This window comes from Galeopterus variegatus, unplaced genomic scaffold (assembly GCF_000696425.1).
Source record: "Galeopterus variegatus unplaced genomic scaffold, G_variegatus-3.0.2 Scaffold48, whole genome shotgun sequence".
Classification (NCBI taxonomy): Eukaryota; Metazoa; Chordata; class Mammalia; order Dermoptera; family Cynocephalidae; genus Galeopterus; species Galeopterus variegatus.
This window is the reverse complement of record NW_007726159.1, coordinates 885,039-912,156: the sequence shown is the minus strand read 5'-3', so window position 1 is coordinate 912,156 and position 27,118 is coordinate 885,039. Positions and strand designations below refer to the sequence as shown.

The 27,118-nt window shown below is 33.9% G+C and overlaps 1 protein-coding gene across 1 annotated transcript in view; it reads right to left on the bottom strand.

The window, feature by feature from the left end:
• WWP1 (WW domain containing E3 ubiquitin protein ligase 1) overlaps positions 1 to 27,118 on the bottom strand; it is an 80,123-nt gene that overhangs the window by 46,645 nt on the left and 6,360 nt on the right. Inside the window, exons 2-6 of the mRNA XM_008572599.1 lie at positions 26,567 to 26,705; positions 25,769 to 25,893; positions 9,606 to 9,740; positions 9,448 to 9,514; positions 6,503 to 6,687 (exon numbers count right to left, since the gene is read on the bottom strand). Of these exons, the coding sequence (XP_008570821.1) occupies positions 6,503 to 6,687; positions 9,448 to 9,514; positions 9,606 to 9,740; positions 25,769 to 25,893; positions 26,567 to 26,705 (651 nt within the window). The remainder of the gene's footprint in view (positions 1 to 6,502; positions 6,688 to 9,447; positions 9,515 to 9,605; positions 9,741 to 25,768; positions 25,894 to 26,566; positions 26,706 to 27,118) is intronic.

Here is a 27,118-nt window from a genome sequence, read left to right as displayed (position 1 = left end):
CTTGAAGACAGGTCTTTTAAAATAATCCAGTCAGACAAAAAAAAAAAAAAGTTAAAAAGAATTAAGAAAGCCTATAATATTTATAGGACAACTTTAAGTGTACAGACTTTCACCCTGTAGGTGTTCCAGAAGGTGAAGAAAAGGAAAAAGGCACCAAAAACCTACTTAATGAAAACTTCCCACATTTTGGGAGATATGGACTTCCCCATCCAAGAAGCTCAGAGATCCCTGAAGAGTTTAACCCAAAAAAGGCCTTCTTTGAGGCACAGTGTAGTCAAACTGTCAAAAGCCCAAGATAAAAAGAGAATTCCAAAAACAGCAAGAGAAAGCATCAAGTCACCTATCAGGGAATCCCTATCAGACTAACAGCAAATTTTTCAGCAAGAAACTTACAGGCCAGAAGAAAGTGGGAGGATATTTTCAAAGTGCTGAAAGAAAAAAACTGCCAGCCAAGATTACTATACTCAACAAAGTTATCCTTCAAAAATGAAGGAGAAATACTGTCTCTCCCAGACAAACAAAAAGTGAGGGAATTCACCACCACTAGACCAGCTTTACGAGAGCCTTACATCTTTCTGGAAGAAAAGAATGGTAACTACCATCATGATAACACATGAAAGAATAAAACATTGGTAGAGCAGATACACAAACAAGAAAAAAAAATTATATTTTATCACTACAAAAAAAAACACCAAGTAGCAAACACAAAAGAGAAAGAAAGGAACAAAGGATATAGAAAACAACAATAAAACAATTAACAAAATGTCAGGAGTAAGGGGACATCTTTCAATAAACACCTTGAATGTAAATGGATTAAATTCCCCATTTAAAAGATAGAGACTCATTGAATGAATTAAAAAACAAGACCTAACTACCTTCTGCCTACAAGAAACTCTCTTTACCTGTAATAACAGACAGACCAAAAGTGTGAAGGGATGGAAAAAGATACTCCACACAAACAGAAACCAAAAATGAGCAGGATAGCTATACTTACATCAGATAAAATAGACTTTAAATCAAACACTTAAGTCATAAAAAGAGACAAAGAAGGGCATCATACAACGATAAAGAGATCGATTCAGCAAGAGGATACAACAATTGTAAATATATATGCACCCAACATCAGAGCATCCAGGTATATAAAGCAAATATTATTAGATCTAAAAAGAAAGACAGATCCCAATACAATTACAGTTGGAGACATCAATACTCCTGTCTCAGAATTGGCTCAAATGGCTATAAGAGAGGAGCTCAAGAGTTCTCATCACAAAGGAATGATAAAATTTTGCAATAATGAACATGCTAATTATCCTTGATCATCACATATTACATACATTTATTGAAATAAAACTGTACCCCATAAATATGTATAATCACTATGTGCCAACTAAAACATAAATTTTTAATTTAAAAAAAACCAATAAATCAAGTTGTAATCTAAATATAAGGAAGAAAGTGGCTTTGGGGGGAAAAATCATCCATGAAATGCAAGAAATAAAAATATTTACAGAGCTACCCCATACCCAACCCTGTTAAGACATCACAGACAAATAAAAAGAGAGTGTGCAGAGAGAGACTGAATTCTCATCCCTCCTATATTATGTTCACTTACAAGCATTATCTCATTTAATTGTCACTTTTTCATGGTATGGAAATTAATTCCCACAGAAGGAAGAATTAGCAGTAGTCTTTCTAAAGCAAAATAACATTAAATGGGAAAAGAAGAATATTTGATGAAAGATATATTCCATTCCAACAAGGAAAAGTCATAAACTTTTGTATACACTAAAACACAGCACATGAAACACAAACTGTCAGAGGAAGAAAACTGAATATGAAATTGCACCAATCAGTCACTCAAGGCAAAACAACTCTCCCACATATAATTCAACGGCAAGTATTCTCAGCTCTTTTCTTTGTCTTTACCACTAAACACTCTAGTCCATCATTTCTTGTTTACCCTGATGCCATAGACTCCTAGTTGGCCTGCCTCTCTCCTCTCTTACCCAACTACAATCCATTCTCCAAACAGCAGCCAACGAAGTACTAGTTGGCCTGCCTCTCTCCTCTCTTACCCAACTACAATCCATTCTCCAAACAGCAGCCAATGAAGTAATCTTTTTTTTTTGTCTTTTTCGTGACCGGTAAGGGGATCACAACCCTTGGTGTGGTGTTGTCTGCACCGCGCTCAGCCAGTGAGTGCACCGGCCATTCCTATATAGGATCCGAACCCACGGCGGGAGCGTCGCTGCACTCCCAGCGCCGCAGGGGCGGCCCCAAAGTAATCTTTTAAAACATAAAACACATCTTTTCATTCCCCTGATCAAACATGCCAATGGATTTCCACTACAAGCAGCATAAAACCTGAAGTCTTTACTACAGCCCACGACAAAGACTCTACATAAGCTGGTCCACAGCTATATTTGACTCCTCACAATGCCATTCCTTGAACTGAACAAACACCTTCTCACTTCAGGGATGTTCGCCTGCTATTCCTGTGGTCTCAAAATATTTCAGGACTGGCTTCTAAGCTTTTGCAATCAGTTGGTTCTGCCTGAAGCTTACCATACTGACCTCTGATCTACTTTATTAATAAGATAATAATTATACACTTTTTAGAAAGTCATCTCAAACTAGAAGTTGGGAGGTGGGGAATGAAGTGAAGAATATGATAATTTTTTTAAATAGCTACCATAATCCAAGAACTATGTTAGATGTTTTACATTTACTATCTCATTTAACCTTCAAAACAATCTTATAAGGTATTTGAGTATTATCCACTTTTTATAAATGGGAAGCTAAATTTTGATATTAAATTTGTCCAAGGTCACATAATTAACATATTGAGTGGTTGAGCTGGGATTTGGTCCCAGTCCTCTCAGAAGCCAAATCTAATCTTTTCACTATATCAAGACTACCTCCCATTTTAGACTAAAATAACTTATTCACAGCAACTAAACTTATCATATGGATTAGTCAAGACTCAAAAGAATAGGAGAAGAAAAAAAGCCATCTTGTATAATATCACTTGTCTTGTATAATATCTTAAACACCTTAGTATTGGCCCATAATCCCTTATTTGAAACTTTGTGGCCAGGTTTGTTCCAGAATTCATAACTTCTGGGAATTTAGAAAGGCAATACGGCACATATATTGTATATCACATCAATAACCAAGTGGGTTTGGAGGCCATACATTATGGTTAAGCACAATGATATTTCTGCAACAAAATGTAGGAATGTACATAGTAAGTATAATAGATAAAAACTATAAATAGTGTCACATCAGTTCTAGTCATTTTGCCATCAAATAAGTTCACCAAAAAACCTTGGTTTTAAAGATTTCAGGATTTTCGAATTGCAGATAAGAGATTAAAGATATCTAATATACATAGAATATACACACCCCACCCTCTCCCCCACCACAACTCCAAAAAGAAAAACTGATTTTTAAAGTCCTTAATGAGAAAAAGGAATACCATTTTGCACTAACACTTTAAACAGATGGAGATTACCCATTCCTTGAAAAGATATCTGAATTTATCCTCCTATTAAGGGATGAGCAATGATACAAAAAGACATCAATTAAGTGGTTACTAACAACAAAGTAGGTTCTAGAGGCTTTGTAAACTGGCCAATGGAATGATGACAGTTGGACTGTTTTGTCAGAGGCCACCAACAATAATCAGAGGAGGTAAAAAGGTTGAGGAATACTATTTGAGGCCTATCATAGTATAAAAGATGAGACGTACTGCTCTAAGACACTATAAAAACCACACACATCAAAGTGAATAGGAAAGCAAAGTGCACAGGTGGGTCTTAGTTATGGCTCTCCTACTTCCTAGCTATGACCTCTCTGTGCCTCAGTTCCTTCATCAGAAAAAAGGAAAAAATACTAGTACCTATCTCAAAGAGTTACTGTGAGAATTAAATCAGTTAACAGATATAGTGTTTAGAACATATACAGCACAAATGTTAGCAATTATCATTATTATTCAGATTGTTTCCTTACAATTATTATGAATGTCATGGGAATTATTTATGAAGGAGCCTTTTAGTTCCTCACATGTCCGTTTTGTTTACACCCTGACATTTCATGCAAGGATAAATAAGAGAGGAATATGGGAAGTGAATTTATTCCCAATGAAAAGAGTCCAAAAGTATTTGACAAGTGGTAGAATGTGAATAACAGATTCTACAATGAGGATCGCCTCAATTAATTCCTTCTTCCTTTTACATCAATATCTGAACATCCCCAAGTGCTAAACATGCAACTAACCAGTGGCCAATGCATACTTTCACTGTCTACTCAAACAACTAAATGGTGTAGAAATAAAAGTTAAGCTTCCAAATTTCATACACTTTAAATGGAGGGAGATGACAAGAATGAAGCTGAAAGGCAACATGCAACTAACCAGTGGCCAATGCATACTTTCACTGTCTACTCAAACAACTAAATGGTGGAGAAATAAAAGTTAAGCTTCCAAATTTCATACACTTTAAATGGAGGGAGATGACAAGAATGAAGCTGAAAGGAGGTGTAAGCCTTTCTGAAATGAGCATTCAATATCTGTATCAAAATTTTTTTATAAATCAGGAGTGGATTTAATAAATAATTGCTCCTACTATCTAATTACAGCCATAAAGAATGGAATTAGATCAACCATTCTGAACCCATATAATAATAATCCCATATAATAAGTCATCTCATTTTTTTGGGTCACATAAGGATGAGCAAATTTTATTTATTTTTATTGGTTTATTTGTTTTATTTTTATAACCTCGTTGGAGAGTTCAGAAAGAAGTTACATTGTTTAAACTGTAAACGTTTTTTTATGGGTGGATAACCATATTTTTTTCTTAGTATTTTTTGAAACGGGTATTTGATAACTTAAAAAACCTTCTAAGCTAAAAAGCATTGGATTCATGCTATTTTGTAAAGAACTCCAGTATTGCCATAAACCATTTTTCCATGTGTTAATATTTTTAAAAAATAAATTATTAGTTCTTCCTATTAGTATTTCTTCATATTATATTTTTAAAACTGGAAATTTTAATTTTTAGATTAACCCAAAAGCAAGCTGAGTACTGACAACATGTTCTTTTAGGCACCTATAGAACTTTTAATTCATTTGTGCTATGGTGATATGTCATTATCCTACACCAAAGGACAGATATCCTACACCAAAGGCAGAGTTCTATGAAACTCACTATCATATTTGCTCTCTTGGAATTACAGACATTATGTTGTTGTTCATAGTATTTCCATATAAAGCCATAAAAGACAGAGTATTAGGAAAAGCCAAGTGTTTTAACTGGTCTGCCCTTAATTTAGAGATAATTCTTAATAATCCGGGGTGATATTTTCTTTTCTGCATTGCTAATAGAAATCTCAGGGACAAATGTTCTTACTAGAAAGCAGGCAAGAATAAGAAAAAAAATGAATTTTGCTCACTAATTTCACCACGGTTGTACTTTATTCTTTTCTTTACTTTCTAGCCACCTTAAAGACTAAAAAGCTCTATTTATTGTGGGTACATGGAAAACCATCCTTAAATCTATGTTTTTGGTTTTTTTTAAAAGAGGGTGACAGCATTAATAAAGAAATTAAGTTAAAAAATATTATTCATGTCAGTTCACAGGTTTATAAAAGAATCTCCCCTATAAATACACAATTAAGTCTTATCTATAAATATATCTATTTCAATGTAATTACTGAATTGCTTCTTCACACGTTTCTACCTTTGAATACTTTCTCATAAATAGACAAACACAGGAAACATAAATAGACAAATATAGGAAAGAAGATAGGCTCTGGAATCAAAAGACCAGAATTCCAACTCAATCACCAACACATACGCTAGCAATCTTAAACAAGTTCTAAGATGTTTAACTCATCTGAAAGAGTTAATATATAAAGACCAAACAAAAAATAATTTAAAAATCTTACAGACAAGTCTATTGAAAACCAGGATTATAGAGGAAATCTTCCTTAGACATTCCTTCTGTAATAGAGTAATGCTTACTTTTGGAAAATATAAAACTTTCTGAGAGCTGCATAAGTTCACAGCACATTTTTCTACCAAGTTACATGCTAAGAAAAAAAATATTTGTGTACTGAAAGACAGGTTAAAGGAACCAATCATTACTACTTTTACTAACAAATCAATAAATTCACTAATGTTCTTTCAGACATTTATTTTATATCATCAATTAAATAGTATTATTTTGTGAAATGGAGCCTAAGAATATAGCTATCTTACAAGCACTTACTTATTAGTAAAATATGTTATGATCTCTAAGCTAATATATTTTTGGAATATCTTCTCAAATAATCCAGAAAATTTCAAATTATTAGAAAAAAGTTTCAGATACTATAATTTAAAATTCTTATGACAGAATAAAAGATTAAGAAGACTGCACAATAAGGGAAGTATAGGGATAGATACATAAACTTAATTTAGTTTTCATTTAAGCAACGTGTCATAAGTAGTCATGCTTACCAGTATCACTGGCAGGCTCAGATGTGAGTGGTTTTGGAGCTGGTGTATTTTGGGGTCCGGCAGCAACCTGAGATGGAGATGAAGGTGTACTGTCTCCATTAACTACATGTGAACAGCATGAGTTCTGGACTAGAGCACTTGTAGGTACGTGATTATCTATCCCATTAGTACCTTCAACAGCCAACCTTTAAAAAAAAAAAAAAAAAGAAAGAAAAGCCTTACTTCAATGAGCTAAGTATAGTTAAACAACTTTTCATCAGAATTTTCATAAGAACTATTCACTGAGGTTTTAACATTCAAGTAAAGTAACCGGTATGGAGAGTAATGAAAAAAGATATGGCACATTTTTATTACATTAAAGTTTAAATTACTTTCAGCTCTATCCATTGGCACATAAAAAAAATACTGAGATATACAAATATACTAAGTCAAAACGAATTTAGTCTCTCAAAAATAATGTTCAAACTGTACATTTTAAATATTTAAGTCTAAGAATATTAATTTATTTTACATGCTCTAAAAGTAGTTTCGAAAAGCTCATGAAATTAAATGAAATTTATAAAAATCAATGTCAAACTATTATAATTTTATTGAGTACTAAAAAATAAGCTGAAAAAGTCTGCAAATACTGATTACAAATTATTATGTAGTAGGCACTAAAATGATGAGTACATGATCAGAAAAAGCTAAATATCAGCCCTTAGAATCATAAGAATTTATAGTATATAAATAAACTGCAAATAAACAAATATATAAAACTATAATTACAAAATCAAACATTTAAATTTTATTGGCAGTAGGTAGGTGTTGGGCAATATCATGTAAGTGACCAGGAGAGCTTTTCCAAATATACAGGCCACCCTATATCTGTTCTTCACAGAGCAGCCTGAGTGCTTTCTAAAAAATATAAATCAAGTCATTTCCCTGCCCTGCTTAAAATCCACTATACTAGGAATAAAATCTAGATTTCTTACCATGGTAACAAAGCTTTTGAAAACCAACCTGACCCCCACACTGTCTCTCTTTCTGATCTATTTCTCTCCAAGCTCCTACTTGCTTACCTCGTAGCAGATACATTATGTCAATTTTACTGACTATGAAAAACATGCTAAAAAGTCTTCAAAAAAAATTTTTTTACAAATTATTATATATCAGGTGGTAAAATTATAACGACTACAATATTATCAGAAAAGACTAAATATTATACTCTAGAGTTAGAAGAATTTGTAGAACATATATTAAAACTGTAAATAAACTCAGGCTCTTTGAACTTGCTAATTCCTCTGCCTGGAAGTTCCTCCCTCAGAACTCTGCATGAATGGTTCATTCTTGGCTTATTAATTTTAAGTCGCATGGCACTTCCTCGGAGATGATTCCTGATCTCTCTTGAAAACAGGCTCCCTTCCATTCTTGTCACCTTGTTCTGTTTTAATGACTTCAAAGTTTTTACTGCTATGTTCAATTAGTTTATTGATTTCTTCTGTTGTTTACTATCTACTTTTATCCCACTATAATGTAAGTTTCAGGGGCACAAGGCTGCTATTCTTAGGGCTTGGCCTAGTGTCTAGCACCAACAGGCACTCAATAAAATATCTGTTGAATAAACAAATAATTAATGAATCCCATCCTCCTTTCCCCTGTCACCTACAAATTTGGAATGAGATATACTTAGAAAGTTTGGGCAAAAGAAGTTCCCACATGATTCTGATTTGTATACCCCTCCCCAGACACCCAGTGAGAATCAGTGATCCAGGAGTCCAGGTAAAAGAACTCAGCTGTAGCTCTCCTGGTACTATAGAACTAATTTCTGATTCAAAATGTATCACTATGTAACAAACAATATTATAGTTCAGATTGGTAGTAAGTCACTCCTTTACTCATCTAAAATTGTATTTTAAAAATTATAAAAACAGACACATATATACACAAATACATTTTAATCAACCTAACTGTTGTACTCTTTCAGTCCTTAATTTTCTCAATGTAAATTATAGAACAGATACTAAATATATTTATTTAATCCAAATACACCTTCCAAAGGCATATTTATCTGTTTAAGTGCTCTGATGAGAATCATTTAATTGCAATTTAGGAGTAATGATATTAATAACTTTGTAAATTAATAAAGATCAAACTTTGTCATACACCAGCATGCTTTTTCAAATGTAATAAGTCAATTTTACAGCAATATATTTTTATATTTTCAGATGTTAATTCCACTGTATTTGATCTATTATGCACTTTTATTCCACTTGAACATTTCAAACAGAGAGCCTCTATTAACTGTCATAGAATGTGAATGTCAGGATGATTTTTGAGGGAAGATCATTATCTATGGGGCATTTATCTTCTCATGATATAGAGGAGAATGCCAATTCAGATAGAAGTATCTATTTTTCCACAGTATCTGACTATTTTCCAGTAAAATATGCCTAAATGCAGATTTTAAAAAGCCATTTTTAATAAAAAAAGAATGAAGCATTGTTACATGCCATAACATAGATCAACCTCGAAACATTGTACTATGTAAAAGAAGCCAATCAGAAGAGATTACATAGAGACAGAAAGTAGATCAATGCCTGTCAGGAGCTGGGAGGAGGGAGGAATGGGGAGTGATTGCTCAAGGATACAGTTTTTCCTTTGGGGGATGATAAAAATGTTCTGAAATTACGGACAGTAGTGATGGCTGCACAACTATGTGAATATAACAAAAACCACCAAAAAGTACGCTTTAATAAAAGAGTAAATTTTATGGCATGTGTGTTATCTCTCAATAAAGCTGTTATTTTTTAAAAAGCTACTTTCACAAGAATTCAACCCAATGAAGTGTTTAGACACAAGCTTTTAAATTCTGTGGCAAATTCTAAGCTAAGGTTAAATTTAAAGCTTTGTATGTGGGAAATGTCACGTCACGTTGCCACAAATACTAAAATAAAATATTCTACCTGGTAGTTGTCCTTGCTGAAGGCTCTCCATTTTCATGTAAGGCATCACCATTTTGCTGTATTTCTACTGAACAACAAGAAAAAAATAAACTAGGTTTTTATATACTTCTTGCTAATTTTTCTTCTTTAAATTTAAAGAACAAAAAAAATTAGCTTACTGGTTGGAGATGAGCTGCAGGTTAGATTTTCTTGCTCAATCACCAATCCATCAAGCACAACTGTCAATTCACCAGTTTGCACTATGCCATTCTTGTTTTCCAAGGAAAGTTTTAATTGTTCTTTCACTCTTTCCACTAAAAAAAAAAGAATATTCTAATTTAAAAGCTTTTGCCACATACAAAGATATGTTTTAGAAATAAAAACTACATTTCAAGAATTACTCTAATTCAGTACTTGACAACTACATTGGAAGGAATTCTTTGCATTTTATCTACAGACCCTTCTACACTACACCAGGATCAATCCCTTTCACAACTAGTTAAGTAAGCTCCTTTTCCCCACCTCATGCTTTCAACATCATCTTTAATCAACTTCAGAGAACATATAAATATACCACACTAAAAGTGTAGCAATCACCTAAACTTGCTCTTCAGCCCAAGGTACCACAAAGGACTCGTGGTTGAGATAAAATTTCTGCATGAGTCAGGCAGTTTGGTCATAAATCCTAGCTCTGCTATTTACTAGTTGTACTTGAGGAAGTTATTCAACTTTGTTTAGGCCTCAGTTTCCTCACTGCAAAATGGAAATAATAAGATCTTCAAACTAAAGGGACAGTCCTAAGGACCCAATGCAAAACCACACAGAAAGTTCTAGCACCACGTATGACTTTAGTAAGTGCTCAATAAATGCTCAATACCGTGACAATAGTTTATTATATCTTTTTTAAATAAGGCCAAATACTTCCCATTATTAGGACATCTAGTTCTTATTTAAACTCAAGGTCATCCTGCTTCAACTTCTATCCCACCGAATATATATATTAAAAGTTATCAGTGGAGGGGGGGGATGGGAAAATGATGGTCAAGGTTACAAAGTCTCATTAGATATGAGGAATAAGATCTTTTCCTGAGATATATTACAAAGCATGGTGAATACAGTAAATAACAATGTACTGTGTACTTCAAAATAGCTGAGAGTAAATTTCAAATGTTCTCACTACAAAAAAATAAGTATTTGAGGTGATGGATATGTTAGCAAGCTTGATTTAATTAATCCACATTGAGTCCATAAATCATAACGTCACTTTGTACCACATAAATAAAATTATAATTTATCAATTTAAAATTTGAAACAAAAATTTTTTTAAAGTTATTAGTAATCACTTTGTTATCCAAAATGAGCTCAACTACTTCAATCTGCTCTTCAGTGGCAGCTTATGAAATCATGGAATATTTCACTTCTTAGATAAAGTCCTTGACTTTGATCTTTCCTATACTTAATAAACTTGCGGGGAGGGGCTTTTCCCTATTTACAACATGTCCAGCATAAACATGTTGAATAATTACCCAAGTACAGAAAAGACAAAAATCTGGAACTGCTAATAACTGAACAGAAATTCTTTGCAAAAAATTTAAGAACTATGTAATAAAAGACGACCGTATAGCATACCTACTCCAACTACTTGTAGCACCATAAATCTCGTTTCTACCCCACAATGAAAAACAAATACAATTAGAGAAACTAACGGAAATACAAAAGTACAGGGGGAAAGAAAAACTATAAAAGCATAAATTTCAGCTTTATCTAATAAATATATTCTGAAAAAAACTATACTGACCAACATTCATTTTATTCTCGTCATTTCCTTCCACGTAAAGTGTCTGGAATTTGAAGATTTGGCTCTTTTTCTGAAAATATTTAGCTGTTTGAATAGATTACTAAAAAGTAGCCTTTTAAAATCTCTTTAGTGTAGGTCCCTTGGTAAATTCTCTCAGTTTTTTGTTTATCTGTGAATGTTTGCATTCTCACCCTGGAAAGAGATTTGCTGGGCATGCAATTTTATACTGATAATGTTCTACTCTTAACTCTTTGAAGATACATTTCCATTATCTTCTCCTATTACTGCTAATTGTGTGATTCTAATCTATAAATCCTTGCAAACGATGTTTTCTCTATGGCTGCTTTTAAAATCTATTTGTCTTTGATGTTATTCATTTCACTATGATATGTCTACACATGATTTTCTCTTTGCTATCTTGTTTAAGATGGTATGTATCTGTGGATTCAGGTTTTTCATTAGTGTTCAAAAACTTGCAGCCATTATGTCTTAAAATATCTCCTCTACTCCACCCTCTATTTCAGGGGTCAGCAAACTACAGCCCACAGGCCAAATGTGACTCATTACCTACTTTTATATATAAAGTTTTATTTGAATACAGCTATGCTTATTCATTTACAAATTTTCTATGGCTGCTTTCACAATACAATAGCAGAGTTGAATAGGTGCAACAGAGATTTAAAATGGTCTTCAAAGCCTAAATATTTACAATCTGGCTCTTTATAGAAAATGTTCACCAACGCTTGCTTCCAGTGGCTTGTTCCCTTATGTTCTTGTAATTTGTAATCTTTGATGGTGAGTTCATTCTCTGATATTAATTTACGGGTAATCTCTAGGCTTAAATACAGTCAGGCTTTGTTTCTAATTCTGCCAGTGGCCTGAAAGTACACCCCAACAGTCTAGACTAAAGGAGTACAAGGTTCAGCTCCCCTAACTGACTGTTAGCCAAATGCACAGAATCCTGAAAGCTGCTATCAGCTGGCCTACTATTCTAATTCTAGTATTTGAGGTTTCCTTTGTCCCTCCACAACCGCCTTTCCTTCTGAAGGAGGGGCCTCTGCAAAATAATCAGTGCCACAATAATTTGTTCTATCCAGGACCTAGTTGTTTTGCAGTGGGAGATTGTATACAGCATATAGTCTTTCACAATGCTGAACATGCAAGATTGAGGTATAACATTTTGAATCATAAAACTGGGGGTACTATCACCAAAATAATTCCCATCTACATGTGTATGTATATGTGTGTGTCAGAGGGATAAGTATTATTCTATCACAGTTTAAACAAACCAACTCAGACTTATTCATCCATTCAATATTTGAGTACCTACTGTGTGCCAGGCCTTGTACCCCAGAAAAGCAGGATAAACCCTAATCAGCCTAAAGCAGACCTCCCACTGCTTTGCTTATTTCCTTCAATGAACTTACCACTACCAGAATTTTTTGTTTTTCAGTCTACCTCCTGAAATGAACTGAACTCTCCAAAAGAGCAGAAATCTTGTCCATCTAATTCAGTGACAGAAGGTGGGTACTTAACAAACGTTTAAAATAAGTGATTAATACTGTTCTGTCCTTAGGGATCTCATTCTTATAAGGCAGAAGCTGATTTTTCCTACATCCCAGACATTCTTCCTTAGCCATAGAACAACGTGAGTCTCTGTGGAGCTAGGTATTATAATTAGATAACTTATCCTATAATCATGGGTGTGTCGAAAACATACACTCTTTCTGTCCTCACAAAAAATGAAAGATCTTCAAAAATCTTGGATTTTAAAGTGTTTCACAGCTTTATATTTAGCTCAGGGTCACATTCTGAACCTGTTTTTAAAAACCATTTGAATAATGTGTTAATTATCTATTGCTGAGTAACAAACTACACTAAAATTTAGTGGCTTAAACTAACAATAACCATTTATTATTACTCATAGTTTCCATGGGCTGGGAATTCAGGAGGGGCTCATACATGTCTGGCAAGCTGCTGCTGGCTTTGAGAAGAGGCCTCGGTGCCTCTCCACAAGGCTTCTTGAGAGTCTTCACAATGGTGGCTTGTTTCTCCCAGAGTGAGTAATCCAAGAGAACAAGGCAAAAGTTGGAATGCCTTTTATGACCAAGTCGTGAAGGTCATATACCATACTTCTGCTATCCTCTGATCTGTCACACAGACCATCTCTGATTCAATGTGGGAGGGAACTACACAAAGCTGTGAAACAGCAGAAGGTAGACATGCTTGAGGGCCATTTTGGAGATTAGCCAATACACACATAAATATGAGAAAAACAGAATTTACAGAAACAAAATGAGTGCATTAGGTTACATGGCTTGTGATAGCCCCAGTAATGACCAGGTTTTCCAATTCCTAAGTCTTTCCATTTTTTCATGCTATGAGTCAGTGTTCAATAACACACAATATGAGAAAAACAGAATTTACAGAAACAAAATGAGTGCATTAGGTTACATGGCTTGTGATTGCCCCAGTAATGACCAGGTTTTCCAATTCCTAAGTCTTTCCATTTTTTCATGCTATGAGTCAGTGTTCAATAACACACAAAAAAAGTTAAGCTTCCACCTTATACAATGTAACAAAATAAATTTCAGAATCTACAAAAGAAATTAAAAACAAATATCAAATCTAGGGATTGAAAAGGATTCTCTGTGCATAAAAACAGTGGAAAATTAATAAAATTTAATGACTGAAAAACTATTACATTTCTATCAACCAAAACTTAGCATAAAAAATAAAAGACCAAGTGGGAAGAATAAAAGACCAAAAGTGGGAAGAAAATATAAGAGCTCTTATAAATCACTGAGAGAAAAATAAACAAATAAAAAAATTTACAAAGAACAGGAGACAATCACAAATGATGAGTATGAATGATGAAAAAGCTTCTGACCTTACTAATAATCAAAGAAATGCTTTGATAAGAAAAATCAGAGCATGCCCAGGGTCCTAGGCAAGGAGCCGAGGGCCACAGCCCCCTCTGCTCAGAAGTAGGCAAGAGAGCAATCCTGGGGTCCTAGGCAGTGAGTCAAAGGCCATAGCTCCCTCCACCGAGAAGCAGGCAAGTCAGCATACCCAGAGAGACTTAGCAGATCCAAGGAGCTGAAAGCCACAGCTCCCTCCACCCGGAAGGAGCAAGAGAGCACACCTGAGGTCACAGGCAAGGAGCTAAGGGCAGTACCCCCCACCCAAAAGCAGGCAAGAGAGCATGCCAAAACATCACTTCTGCACACGTAGCCCACCATAGCCACTGCCACAGCTGCAGCTGCTGAAAAAGCAGCTTGATACCACAGCAGCAGCCACTGCCACCATGCAGGTGGCTTGCCGGACACTTGACTACATTGACGCAAGGGGAGGCACCAGCAGAGACTGGAAAAAGAATAGGACATCTCTCCCCTCAAAGCCCACTCTCAAGTAACAGAATAAGCAACTGCTTTACAAGATGACCCAACATAAACGTTGAGATACTAGAAATACAAAAACCCAAGAAAATATGACTCCACCAAAAGAATACAGTAATTCTCAAATTCCAGACCCTATAGAGCAGGAAACCCTGGAAATGACTGAAAAGGAATTCTAAGCAACAATTTTAAAGAAACTCACTGAGACATGACAAGACTCAGGCAGCATAATGAAATGTGAAAAAAAAATTCAGGATATGAAGGAGGAAATTTACAAAGACATTAATACCTTAAAAAAGAATGTAGCAGAACTCATGAAACTAAAGACTCACATAACGAAATAAAAAAACGCAACATATAGCTTAAGCAGCAGTCTAGAAGGAGCAGAAGAAAGAATTTCTGATCTTGAAGATAGTCTTTTCAAAATAACCCGGGTGGACAAAAAAAGGAAAAGAGAATTTTTAAAAATGAGAAAATCTAAGAGAGCTAGGAGACAACTTTAAGCTCACAAACATCATAGGTGTTCCAGAAGGGGAGGAGAAAGGAAAAGGCATGAAAATCTACTCAATGAAATAATTACGGAAAACTTCCCAGGTACAGGGAGAGACACAGACATTCAGATCCAGGAGGTTCAAAGATCCTCAAACAGACTGAACCCCAAAAGATTCTCTCCAACACATTACAGTCAAACTGGCAAAGCTCAAAGACAAAGAGAAAAATCTTAAAAGAAGCAGAAGAAAAGTCACCTGTAAGGAACCCCCTATCAGGCTAACAGCAGACTTCTCAACAGAAACCCTACAGGCCAGAAGAAAATGGGATGCAGATATATGCCAAATACTAAAAGAAAAAAACCTGCCAGACAAGAATACTATATCCAGCAAGGCTATCCTTCAGAAGTAAGGGATAAGTAGTATACTTTCCAGACAAACAAAAGCTGCGGGAGGTCGCCACCACATGACTGGGTGTGCAAGAAATCCTCAAGGGAGTCCTGCATCTGGAATCTGAAAAACAATAATCACTACCAAGAGTCCACATTGGTAGGACAAAAATGCAAACAAGAAAGAGAAAGAAATTAAATCTTACCACCACAAAAACCCATAGTGACAATGTAATAATGCCACTACTTTATTTCTAATTTTAGTCATTTCGGTCTTCTCTCTTTTTTCTTGGTAAGTCTAGTAGATAAAGGTTTGCAAATTTTGTTATCTTTTTAAAGAATCAACTTTTCGTTTTGCTGACTTTCTCTATTGTCTTTCAATTCCTTATTTCATATATATCTGTTGTACTCTTTGTTATTTCCTACTTATATTTGCTTTTGGTTTAGTTTGCTCTACTTTTTCAATTTTCTTAAGATAGAAGTTTACATTACTGATTTGAGATTTTTCTCATTTTTAATATAGGTGTTTACAAATTTAAATTTTCCTCTAAGCACTGAATGAGCCCTGCATCCTATAAATTTTGATATGTTGCACTTTGATCTTTACCTCAAAGTACTCCCTAATTTCCCTGTGATTTTTCTTTTTGCCCATTGTTTATTTAGGAGAGAGTTGTTTAATTTCCACACATTTGTGAGTTTTCTAAATTTCCTTCTGTTATTGCGGTCAGAGAACATATTTCCTATGATCTTAGTCTTTAAAAAAAAAAAAGGAAAAATATAAACAAAAAAAGTTCATGGAAAGATTTCCATTACCTTTCAATTCTGTTTTTCCACAAACTTTTTGAAGTGCCCTTGTGATTATATTGTTCTATTGATTTTTTTATGCAATTTGTGTTGCTAAACTTAAATATTTAATTTCTGTTGTTGATTTCTTTTTATTAAGAAGACTTGTTGATTGCTTAGAAATTAATTTGCCTTTGAAAAGTTCATTCATCTTCCTCTGTTGAAATTAATTTCATATTTGCACACTTTTGGAAGACTTTAGAGAGCTATTTCAAAACTGTAGAGATTATAAAATGAAAAGTGTAAATTTTAATAAGTTTTACATCTCCAGTTTTTGTGAAAATTAGAAGCCCTACTTTCTACAGAATATTTTTTATTCATCTGTTATTGTTTATGTATTTGTTATTTGAACAAATAAATGTGCATATCCCTGTTATATTTTTTAAAATAAAATAAAGAAAAAAAACTTCATCTTTTTTATCTATTAATGTGACAAATATTTCCAAATGGGCATTCTCATATGCTACATTGTGTGTACAAATTAGTATAACCTTTCAGGAAGGCAACCAGACTGCTGTGTATAGCTAGATGCTTAAAATTTCTCATTCTCTTTGACCTAGTAATTTCAATACTAAATACCTTTCTAAAGACGTAACAGAGATACACTTACATCACCAATTATAAAAATACAGTTTGTTCAAAACTTTGGCTTTAAGATATCTTAGTTTGTATTGACAGTAAGTGCATTTATAAAACAGAACTTAAGTCATAGTAAACTAAACAAATAACTAAACTAAATAAACAAATTACCTAAATAAGGGTGCGCCACCAGGCCGGCCCTAAAGAAAGTTTTTAAATAAAATTAAATTTCACTGTGCTCTGTCCTCTACCATAAATGACATATTATTCTGCTGTATTTTCCTACCACTCAATATAAGTAACTGTTCATTGTAAATCATTTTGGATATAACTCAATTTGAAATGAACTTAATTGATTTCAAAAAGCTTTCCTTGACAAAAGCTAAGTTTTTGGTCTAATAACACCATAAAAAAACTCAGTGTTAATTCTCAGTATTTGAATGGCAGCCATCTGACTCCTCTCTGGAGTGTTAAAGGTGTTTCCAACAGTCTCAAAACTGAAACAGAAAGTGAAGTTCCATATACACTCCAATGTGTATACTGGCTACACTACCCTTATACTTTTTGCCCATGAGTATGGTGACAAAGACTCTCTCCCTGACCAAACTCTAGTCAGGTTCCTCTGAGCTGCCTTCTGGACTATGCCTCCACCTTGGCCTATAAAAACTGCAAAATTTCAGCACAAATCATTTCATCCACCCCTCACCTACACACACCTACACACCTACACACGACTATGCCTCCACCTTGGCCTATAAAAACTGCAAAATTTCAGCACAAATCATTTCATCCACTCCTCACCTACACACACACACACACACTTGAACAATGACTAACACAGTTTCTAAAGCTCAAGGCAGCATCCGTAGGATGACCCTAGCCACTCTTAAAGTGTCTGCCTGAGAAAGCTTAACACTGCTGAAAGATTTTACTGTTAGTTATAGCCAACACCTAATGACAGGACCTTGACCACCCTTTCTTAGAAAATTTACTAAAAAGGGCTTATGATAGCGAATCCTTCCTCTCTCTCTCTCCTACAATTTGGGAGTATCTTTCTCAAGGAACTCAAAGCCATTCCTTTAAAATGTAATCACCATGAAGGATAGGGCCTCTGTCTCTCAGTCTCTGTGGGAGGACAGAATCCTGACTTCAATAACTGCCAGCTAGCAGACCCAGCTGGCCAAACTGAATTTACACTGACCAACCTTTTGTAACTTTTCACTTTCCTGACTATCCTGAGCCCCCACTTGTCCCCTCTCTGATCCCTCATTCTCCCTTTAAAACTTGCCCAGTCACTTCTGTACAAATTAAAGTTGAGCTGAGTTCAGACTGAACACTCCTTCCTATGGCAAAAGTATATTACTGAGTAAAATCTGCCCTTACTACTTTAACAAGTGTCCAGCTTTGTTTATCTTTGATAATAGAGAGACTTTTCCTTTGTAATTTAAAAAACAATCAGGTTGAGAGGGTAAACTATATCTCAGATATCAGTATCTAACACTGATGACATAAAGAAAAGCTAGCTAAAAACACCAAACATCTCTGCAGAGCTCACTGAATAACTTCCATAGTCTAGAAAGATGTTTGAGTAATCTGAACACATAACTGAAGGCTAACTGAGGCGCAAATGATGGCTTAAATCCACAGATGTTCTGAGGCAATATATTAAAGGACTGCATAAGCAAAAGCTTTGGGCACCAACCAAGCAGGCTCATTACACACACAAAAAAATGGAGGTTAAGGAGTGAAAGCTCACTAGGACTTTAATGTGAAGAAGTGAAAGAATTTCCCCAGTAAGCTGTAGATTTTTGGGGAGAAAATACAGAAGATTTAGGTTGGGTTAGTCGTGTGCTTTATTTAAGGTTATGGATGGTTGTGACAACTCATATTGCATCATGAAAGATGACCAAGTAAAACACTTCAAAAATATAAGAAATGCCTATTCAAATAAATTACTCCCTGCTCTTACCCCAAAGATATCAGAAGAAATAGGTAAAAAGCCATGAATTTATGAAAAAAAAATGTCAGGGCCTTGAGCAAAAGAAGAAATTAGCATCATAAATTTGAAGAACAAATGACCTCAACAACTAATTTGATATGGGAGACTGTTAGGTTCTTAACATGATGAAAGTGGAGGAGTGATAGAAACTGTCTATTCTTCAGGCTGGCCAGTTAGCTCAATTGCTTAGAGTGCGGTGTTGTAACATCAAGGTCAAGGGTTCCAATCCCCGGACTGCCCAGCTGCCAGAAAAACAAAAACAAAAACAAAAACAAAAACAAAAACAAAAACAAAAACAAAAACAAAAACAAAAACAAAAACAAAAACAAAAACAAAAACAAAAACAAAAACAAAAACAAAAACAAAAACAAAAACAAAAACAAAAACAAAAACAAAAAAACCCTATTTATTCTTGATATGTTTTGTATGTTCCTTCCTTAAACTGAACAAATATTTACTGAATGAAGAAAGTCCCAGATCTAAGAAAGTAAAAAATACAATTAATCCGAAGGGCTTCTAACTTTACTCAAGTTATAAGAGCATATAAAAAGTAAAATATGCAAGTTCTTAGAAGACAAGAAGCTTTAAAACAAACATATCAAAATAACAAAGGCATTTTTATTTTTAAAAAATCGTAATTAAAAAATCAAAAGATATGCCTTTTGGCTGCGAGTAAATGGGAAAATAAAATTAAAAGGCAACTCAGGTCTGACTTAAAAGATTGCTGAGGCCAAAAGAATAAATCCTTAAGTTAAATGGAAAAACTTTTAATATCTTAGGTAAATGAAATAAGAATTATTGGTTAATATATGCTACTGGAATTTTTAAATAATGAAATGATTTTGTGAAAACTAGAAATATATTGACAAACATGAAAATGTCAAAACACTGAAGGCAAAAAAGGTTACAATCTCAATCAAAACCAAAACATAGACCAAGCAAACAGATGACAAAGGTGATATATCTTGGAAAAAAATACTGTTATGGTTAAATTATACAAATAAGGGTACCAAAGGAAACACAAAGAACAAATGGCAGAGAATCATAATGGGGGAGTATCTCAAAAATTTCTAAATTTAGGAATTTTTCTAAAATAAAACATAGACTCCAGACTATTCGGAAAATATCCACATGTTCAGCTATCTGGAAAAAAAATTTTTTTTAATTAAAAAAAACTTTACCTGATTTGAGTGTCACATATTGCATTCAGGAATTAATATTTAATGCTGTACCCCACAGATATATACAATCAATTATATGTCAATAAAAATAATAATACATTTTAAAAGTTTAATAAAAGAAAATACACAAGGTGTCTCCAGAATTTATCCTTACAAGAAAGACAACCCGACCATTTTTATCTAGAGATAAAAAGTTAAAGCTTTACATAAGAAAAAGATAAAAATAAGCAGGAAAAAAAGAAAAGCTTTTTTTTGAAAAACAAAAATTCTGATTTTACAACTCTAACAAAAAAAAAGGTCTAAGACTGCATTGTCCTATGTGGTAGCCACTACCCACATGGGGCTATTTAAATTTAATTACAATGAAATAAAATGTAAACTCCTTAGTTGCACTAGCCACATTTCAAATGTTCAACTGCCATATGTGGTAAATATGGAACATACCCATTACTGCAGAAAGTTCTATTGGACAGCAACCCTTAGAGAACTGTGCTAATAAAGCTAACTTTTCATTATGAGGACAGAAAAAAATTATATAAAAAACGTAAAACACTAAAAGAATGTGTCAATAAAATTCAACGGTACTGCAATTACATAAGAATATACAAATGCTCCTCAACTTACGATGGGGTTACGTCCCAATAAACCCATCATAAGTTGAAAATATCATAAATTGGGGCCGAGCCCGTAGCGTACTCGGGAGAGTGCCGCGCTGGGAGCGCAGCAGCGCTCCCGCCGTGGGTTCGGATCCTATATAGGGATGGCCGGTGCGTTCACAGCGCTCACTGGCTGAGTGCAGTACAGCCGGTCTCAAAAAGGACAAAAAAAAAAAAAAAAAATTGGAAAGGAGGATGTAAAACTTTCTTTCCACTGGCTATGTAATTGTTAATAAAAGAAATTCCTAAGAACTCTAAGTCAGTCTAGAAAGATTCATCTAAGTCAATACAGCAAGATCACAGGATGTAAGGTCAATATACAAAATTCAATTGTATTTCTATCTACTAGCAAGAAAAAGAAAATGAAACTTTAAAACTTGTTCTTAAAATCAGGCTGGCTGGTTAGCTCAGTTGGTTAGAGCATGGTATTATAACAACAAGGTCAAGGATTCAGATCCCCATATCAGCCAGCCTCCAAAAAAAAACTTGTTCTTAAAATAATGTCAAAAAGCAGAGCATTTAGGAATATACTTAACAAAAGACATGCATGTCCCATGTACTGAAAACTACAATACACTGCTGAGAGAAACTACATACCTAAATAAATGGAGACATACACCACGTTTGTAATGTGGAAGATTCAATACTGTAAAGATGATGATTTTGCCCAAACCTCAATTCTAACCATATTCCCACCATGCATTTTTATAGGAACTGGCCATTTGATTCTAAAATTTATATGAAAAAACAAAGGACCTAGAAGAGCCAAAATTATCTTGAAGAATAAAGTTGAATGACTTACACTATGTGACTTCAAGATTTCTTACAGATCTACAGTAATCAGGACAGTACTGTGCTAAGGACAAACAGATCAAGGGAACAGAATAGAGTCTAGGAATAGACTCAATTTACATAGTCAATTCATTTTCAAAAGAGGCACCCAAAGCAATTCAATGCGGAATGGAAAGCATTTTCAACAAATGGTGCTGGAGCAAATGGATATCTATACAGAAAAAAAGATGAACTTCAACGTCTATCTCACACCATAAAAAAAAAATAATTTGAGATTGGGCACAGATCTAAACCTAAAAGCCAAAAAACATAAACCTTCTAGAACAAATATAAAATATCTTCACACCCCAAGTGTGGGCAAGACACAAGAAAAGCATCTGATGAAATTCAACATAAGGGGGACACTAGAAATACCCTCCAATGGTGTTGGATTAACACTGGTAGTATCAGTATAAAATCATAGTTTTTAATGTATATAGATACGTGTATACACGGATGTTGCTATCGCCTGTGTCCCCCAAAATTCATGTTGAAACTTAATCACCAATGTGATAGTGTTAAGAGGTAGAAACTTTAAAATGTAATTAAATCATGAGGACATAGCCCTCATGAATGAGATTAGGTACCTTAAAAAAGGGCTGGAGGGAACAAGCAAGGGCCTACTGCCCTTCTGCCCTTCCATTCTTCCACCATGTAAGGACATAGCAAAAAGGCCCTCGAAAGACACCAAATGCAGGTGCCTTGATCCTGGACTTCCCAGCCTCCAGAACTGTAAGAAATAAAATTCTGTTGTTTATAAATTACCCAGTCTCAGGTATTTTGCTACAGCAGCACTAATGGACTAAAACAAACATATAAACTAAAAATATAGATATATGTGTATATATATACTTTGTCCACTGAGAGGGCCTAGAAGTAATAGCACACCAGCTGCAATAAGCATATCATGTACCCAGGTCTTGATTTCCAAATACAACTCTCCACCAAAAGAAACGATGATCCTCTGAGAGAAATTAATTCGAGGGCTGGGGCATTAAAAATGAGCCCAGAGCATCTTGCTGCACCAGAAAGTAAACAAGTGCTCAAATTGTGGAGACATAGTAAAAATACACAAGTGCCAGCTTGAAAGGGTTCATATGGACCAAATTTGGGGAAATTTGAGTAATGAAACATTAGAGTAATGAATTATAAGCCACTAAATAAGAATATATGTATGAATCATTCAAAAAATAATTGAATAAATGAGGAGATAGGAGGAGGAGAGAATGTCAACTAGAGAAGGAAGTATAGAGTTGGAAAATCATTAGATGCTAAAACTAGTGAGTGAAAATTTGATGAGAAACAGCATATTTACATAGTATCAATACATGTTAACTTCAAAGAGGAAAACAGTATCTTGGCAGTAGAGAAATCTGGCAGATACCAACTTAACCAAGTGTCCAATGTTACCGCCAATATTGGGATAAACTGACATCAGGTGGCTCCTAATATGTTACACTGAGAATTTGAAAAATCACTTTTTTGTTATCCCTGCCTAAAATGTATAACCTGAATCTAACCATGAGCAAACATCACACAAGCATAAATTGAGGGACATTCTAGAAAATAACTTATCTGTACTATTCAAAAATGTCAATGTCAGGAGTGACAAATAACCCCCTATACCTCAAAACGTGACTTTATTTGGAGAAAGGATCTTTAAAGAGGTAATTAAGTTAAAATGCTGTCATTAGGGTGAGCTTTAATCTAAATGACTGGTGTCCTTAAGAAGGAGATTTGGACACAAGACATATGCACAGAGGGAAAACTATGTGGAGAGTAAAAAGACAGCCACTACAAGCCAAGGTGAGAGGACTCAGAAGAAACCAAACCCACCAACGTCTCGATCACAGACTTCTGGCTTCCAGAAATATGAGAAAATAAATTTCTGTTAAGACACCCAGTCTTTGGTATGTAGGGCAGTCGTAGCAAACTAATATACCTTTCAATTGTTAAAAAAAAAAAATTGCTGACTGACCATCATGTACAAGATGTTACTACTACAGGATGTTATTTCTGAAGCCATCTACTCACTGCATAAATAATTATAAAATTTTATTTTTCCTCTGAGCATATTCTCCTCAATTAAATCATAAGAGATAACTTTAGGTTGATATAATTTATGAGGGTTTCCTTTCAAAGTGTATAATCTTTACATGGAGGTTCAGTACAGTCTAATATACAATCAGAAACAATCTAAACACCCAACAATGGCAGTGTCGTCAAATAATAATAATAATAATAATCCAGGCAAGGTACTGTACACTTACAAAACCTATTACTTATTTCTGTACCAAGATGAACTACATAATCCTCCCAAAAAGCCATGGCATAGCAAAGAATCAAACTTATAATGCTTCAAGAGAATATTTTTTAAAAATCAGAAAACACAAAAATTAGTATGGTCTATACTAATTAGTATAAGCTATAACAATTAATTATATTTTCTTGAGTCTTCTTATGTCCAAAAACTACAGGTGACCCTGAACAAGATGGGTTTGAACTGCACGGGTACACTTATACGCAGACTTTTTTCAATAAACGTATGTACAGTACTGTCAATATATGAGGGTACTTCAAAAAGTTCATGGAAAGATTCGTATTATTTTTTAATTAAATTTTTCCATGAACTTTTTGAAGCAACCTCATACTTTCTCTTCCTTAGGTTTTCTTAATAATATTTTCTTTTCCCTAGCTCACTTTACTGTAAGCATACAATATATCATGCACATAAAATACAAAATATGTCTTAATCAACAACTCACGTTATTGGTAAGACTTCCAGTCAACATTAGGCTACTAATAGTTAAGGTGTGGGGGAGTCAAAAGTTAACATGAAGATTTTCAACTATGTGAGGGGCTGACACACCTAACTACCACATTGTTCAAGAGTCAACTGTATATCAAAAACAGATTTTCATGTTATATATAGATTTTCAGAAAGAATTTTTTTAAAAAATCAACTTGTTATTTTAAGAATTAGCATTTTAATGGTTAACCCAGTAAACTAGTTTTAGGAATTAATGAGAAAATCTCTAAGGAAATAAAAAGAAGAGCATAAATATTTACAAATTTGAACAATGGCATTAGTTTGAGTGAACTATCAGAAACTGCCAATATGTTGGCCAACAGATTAAATAAATTATGGTGGAAAAAAAAATTATGTGGTTTTTACAAATCATAAACTAAAACTCTGGTTTTTAATCTTCAATGGATAACACATTTTGAGAATCTGATAAAAGCTATGAACACTCTCCCCAGACTTACCAACATGTATATGCCCCAAAATTTTTGCATTTAAACATAGGAGGTTTATAAATAAAGCCTAAGCTACTTAAGAAATTTCAGGCCAGAAAAACTTAATATCATAGAAACACAATGCTTATAGCATATTGTTAAATTTTAAGAAGCAGAGGATAAACCAGTGCATACAAAGAAAACAATACGTTTTTCTGTCTATGAACTAGAAAAAGACAGAGACTAATTTATTAAGAGTGGTTATCCTTGGATAGTAAAATTACAGATAATTTTTATATTACTCTGTGGTTTTCTATATTCTCCATATTTTCTACAATGAACTGGTTATAAAATGAAAAAACAAAGTTTAAGAAAATTTATTTTATCCAACTTATATTAGTCAAGTAACAAAGTAGAGTAGGCTCAGATAATGACCATTTGTTCAACTTTAAAGTACATAATAAGTAAATAATAATGACTGATGATCACTGAAATAGGATGACTAAGATCATTTTGTAAATCTGCAGAATGGAGAAAGGCCAGGGTAAACATTTCCTATTTCATATAACTCCACAAACTTAAAAGCAATCACAAGCAATAACTGAAGTTCTATACCTAGGGATACAAAAGTGGAGTGGAGGAAAGGGGGATGGGGAGGGAGGTCAGGGATAACTGGGTGGAGGGACGTGGGGTACAATCGCAATTTGTGGTAATGGGCATGCTGCCAGTATAGATCTGGCCATCACATCTTGGGGCACAAATGCTAACAATCAGCTTTGTATCCCATGAATATTCATAACAACAACAACAACAAAAAAAAACCCAAAACTGAAGTTCTCCTATATGAATACAAACTTATTTTTTTTGCTTTTGGACTTCAGGATATGTTCAATATATCTAAATTAAACTTATAAAGAAATAAAAGTTAGAACAAAAAACTTACATTTTCTATTGTGAATTAACAGAGCTTGTTTCAAATCTATAGTTGTTCTTCCTAATAAAGCATCTGCTTTTAAAGTGTGATGACTCCAAACACGAAATTCCAATATAGTCTGTGGGGTCACATTTCTGTAAGGGTAAAATTATAACAAAAATACAGGAGTATATATCATCACTCTAAGTGATAATTTCTATTAAGCCATTTACAACAATAATTTTTTAAAACCATGCATTCAGTTTATTTGAAGAAATATTATATAAAACAGTAAACTATCTGAATTATAATTTAAAAAGTATTTGCTTTCAAATACATTAGGACTTTAATAACTAGATAAAAATTTTTATAATTAGCAAACCAAAGTACCAGCGATACAGACAGATTCTTATTGAGACTTAATAATAATAATAATACTGCTTCTATTTGAACAAATTTCTAAAGATATTAGATAACTGGTGGCATTAGTTATAATCTTACCATACATAAATTTATACCACTATATTTCAGAAATAACAAAATGAAAGATGACTGATTTTCTGCCTTATTTATTTCTATACCAAGATATTCAGAAAAAATGTGGCTATATGGAAATAATTGTTTATAAAGCAAATGCAAGAATTATTATGCTTCCTCTCTAAAAAAATGAAATTAACCAAAAAGTTCTTCACACTTTTAATTGCCTATTCACACTAGAAAGAAAGCACTCATTACTCATTACTTTGAAGTCATTGTACAAAATAAAAAACATATTCCAAGCAGCACACTCCCTTTTAATATTTTGCATTCTTTATACAAGGTACTTACACAGTTAGTTGTTCATCCCATTTTGGATTAGAAGAACTACTGGATTTTGCTGTTTTCTTAATTTCTCCATCTGCAACTACTTCTGTATATATTGCTGTTCCAAACCAGTTCTTTTTTCTTTTTAGTTTGGCACTAGAAACTAACAAAAAAATGATAATCACTAGTGAATATGAGTCACCAAAAAATAGTATTGTGTACTACCAAATCAATAAAAATGGAACTAACGCTTCTCGTGTGTCTTGAACTCTTGTCAGCAGCAGAATGAAGCAAGGATACAAAAGGGCTATTTACAGTGTCTGAGAGCCACATTTTATTTATCCATTCATCAGTTGATACACATTCAAATTATATCCACTTTTTGGCTACTGTGCATAGTGCTGCTATGAACATTTATATACCAGTTTTTGTATGAACATACACTTCCATTTCTCTTGGGCATAAATTTAGGAATGGAACTGCTGGCTCATAAGGTAACTCTGTTTAGTAACTGCCAGACCATTTTCCAAAGTGTATGTACCATTTTACATTCCTACCAACAGTGTATAAGGGTTC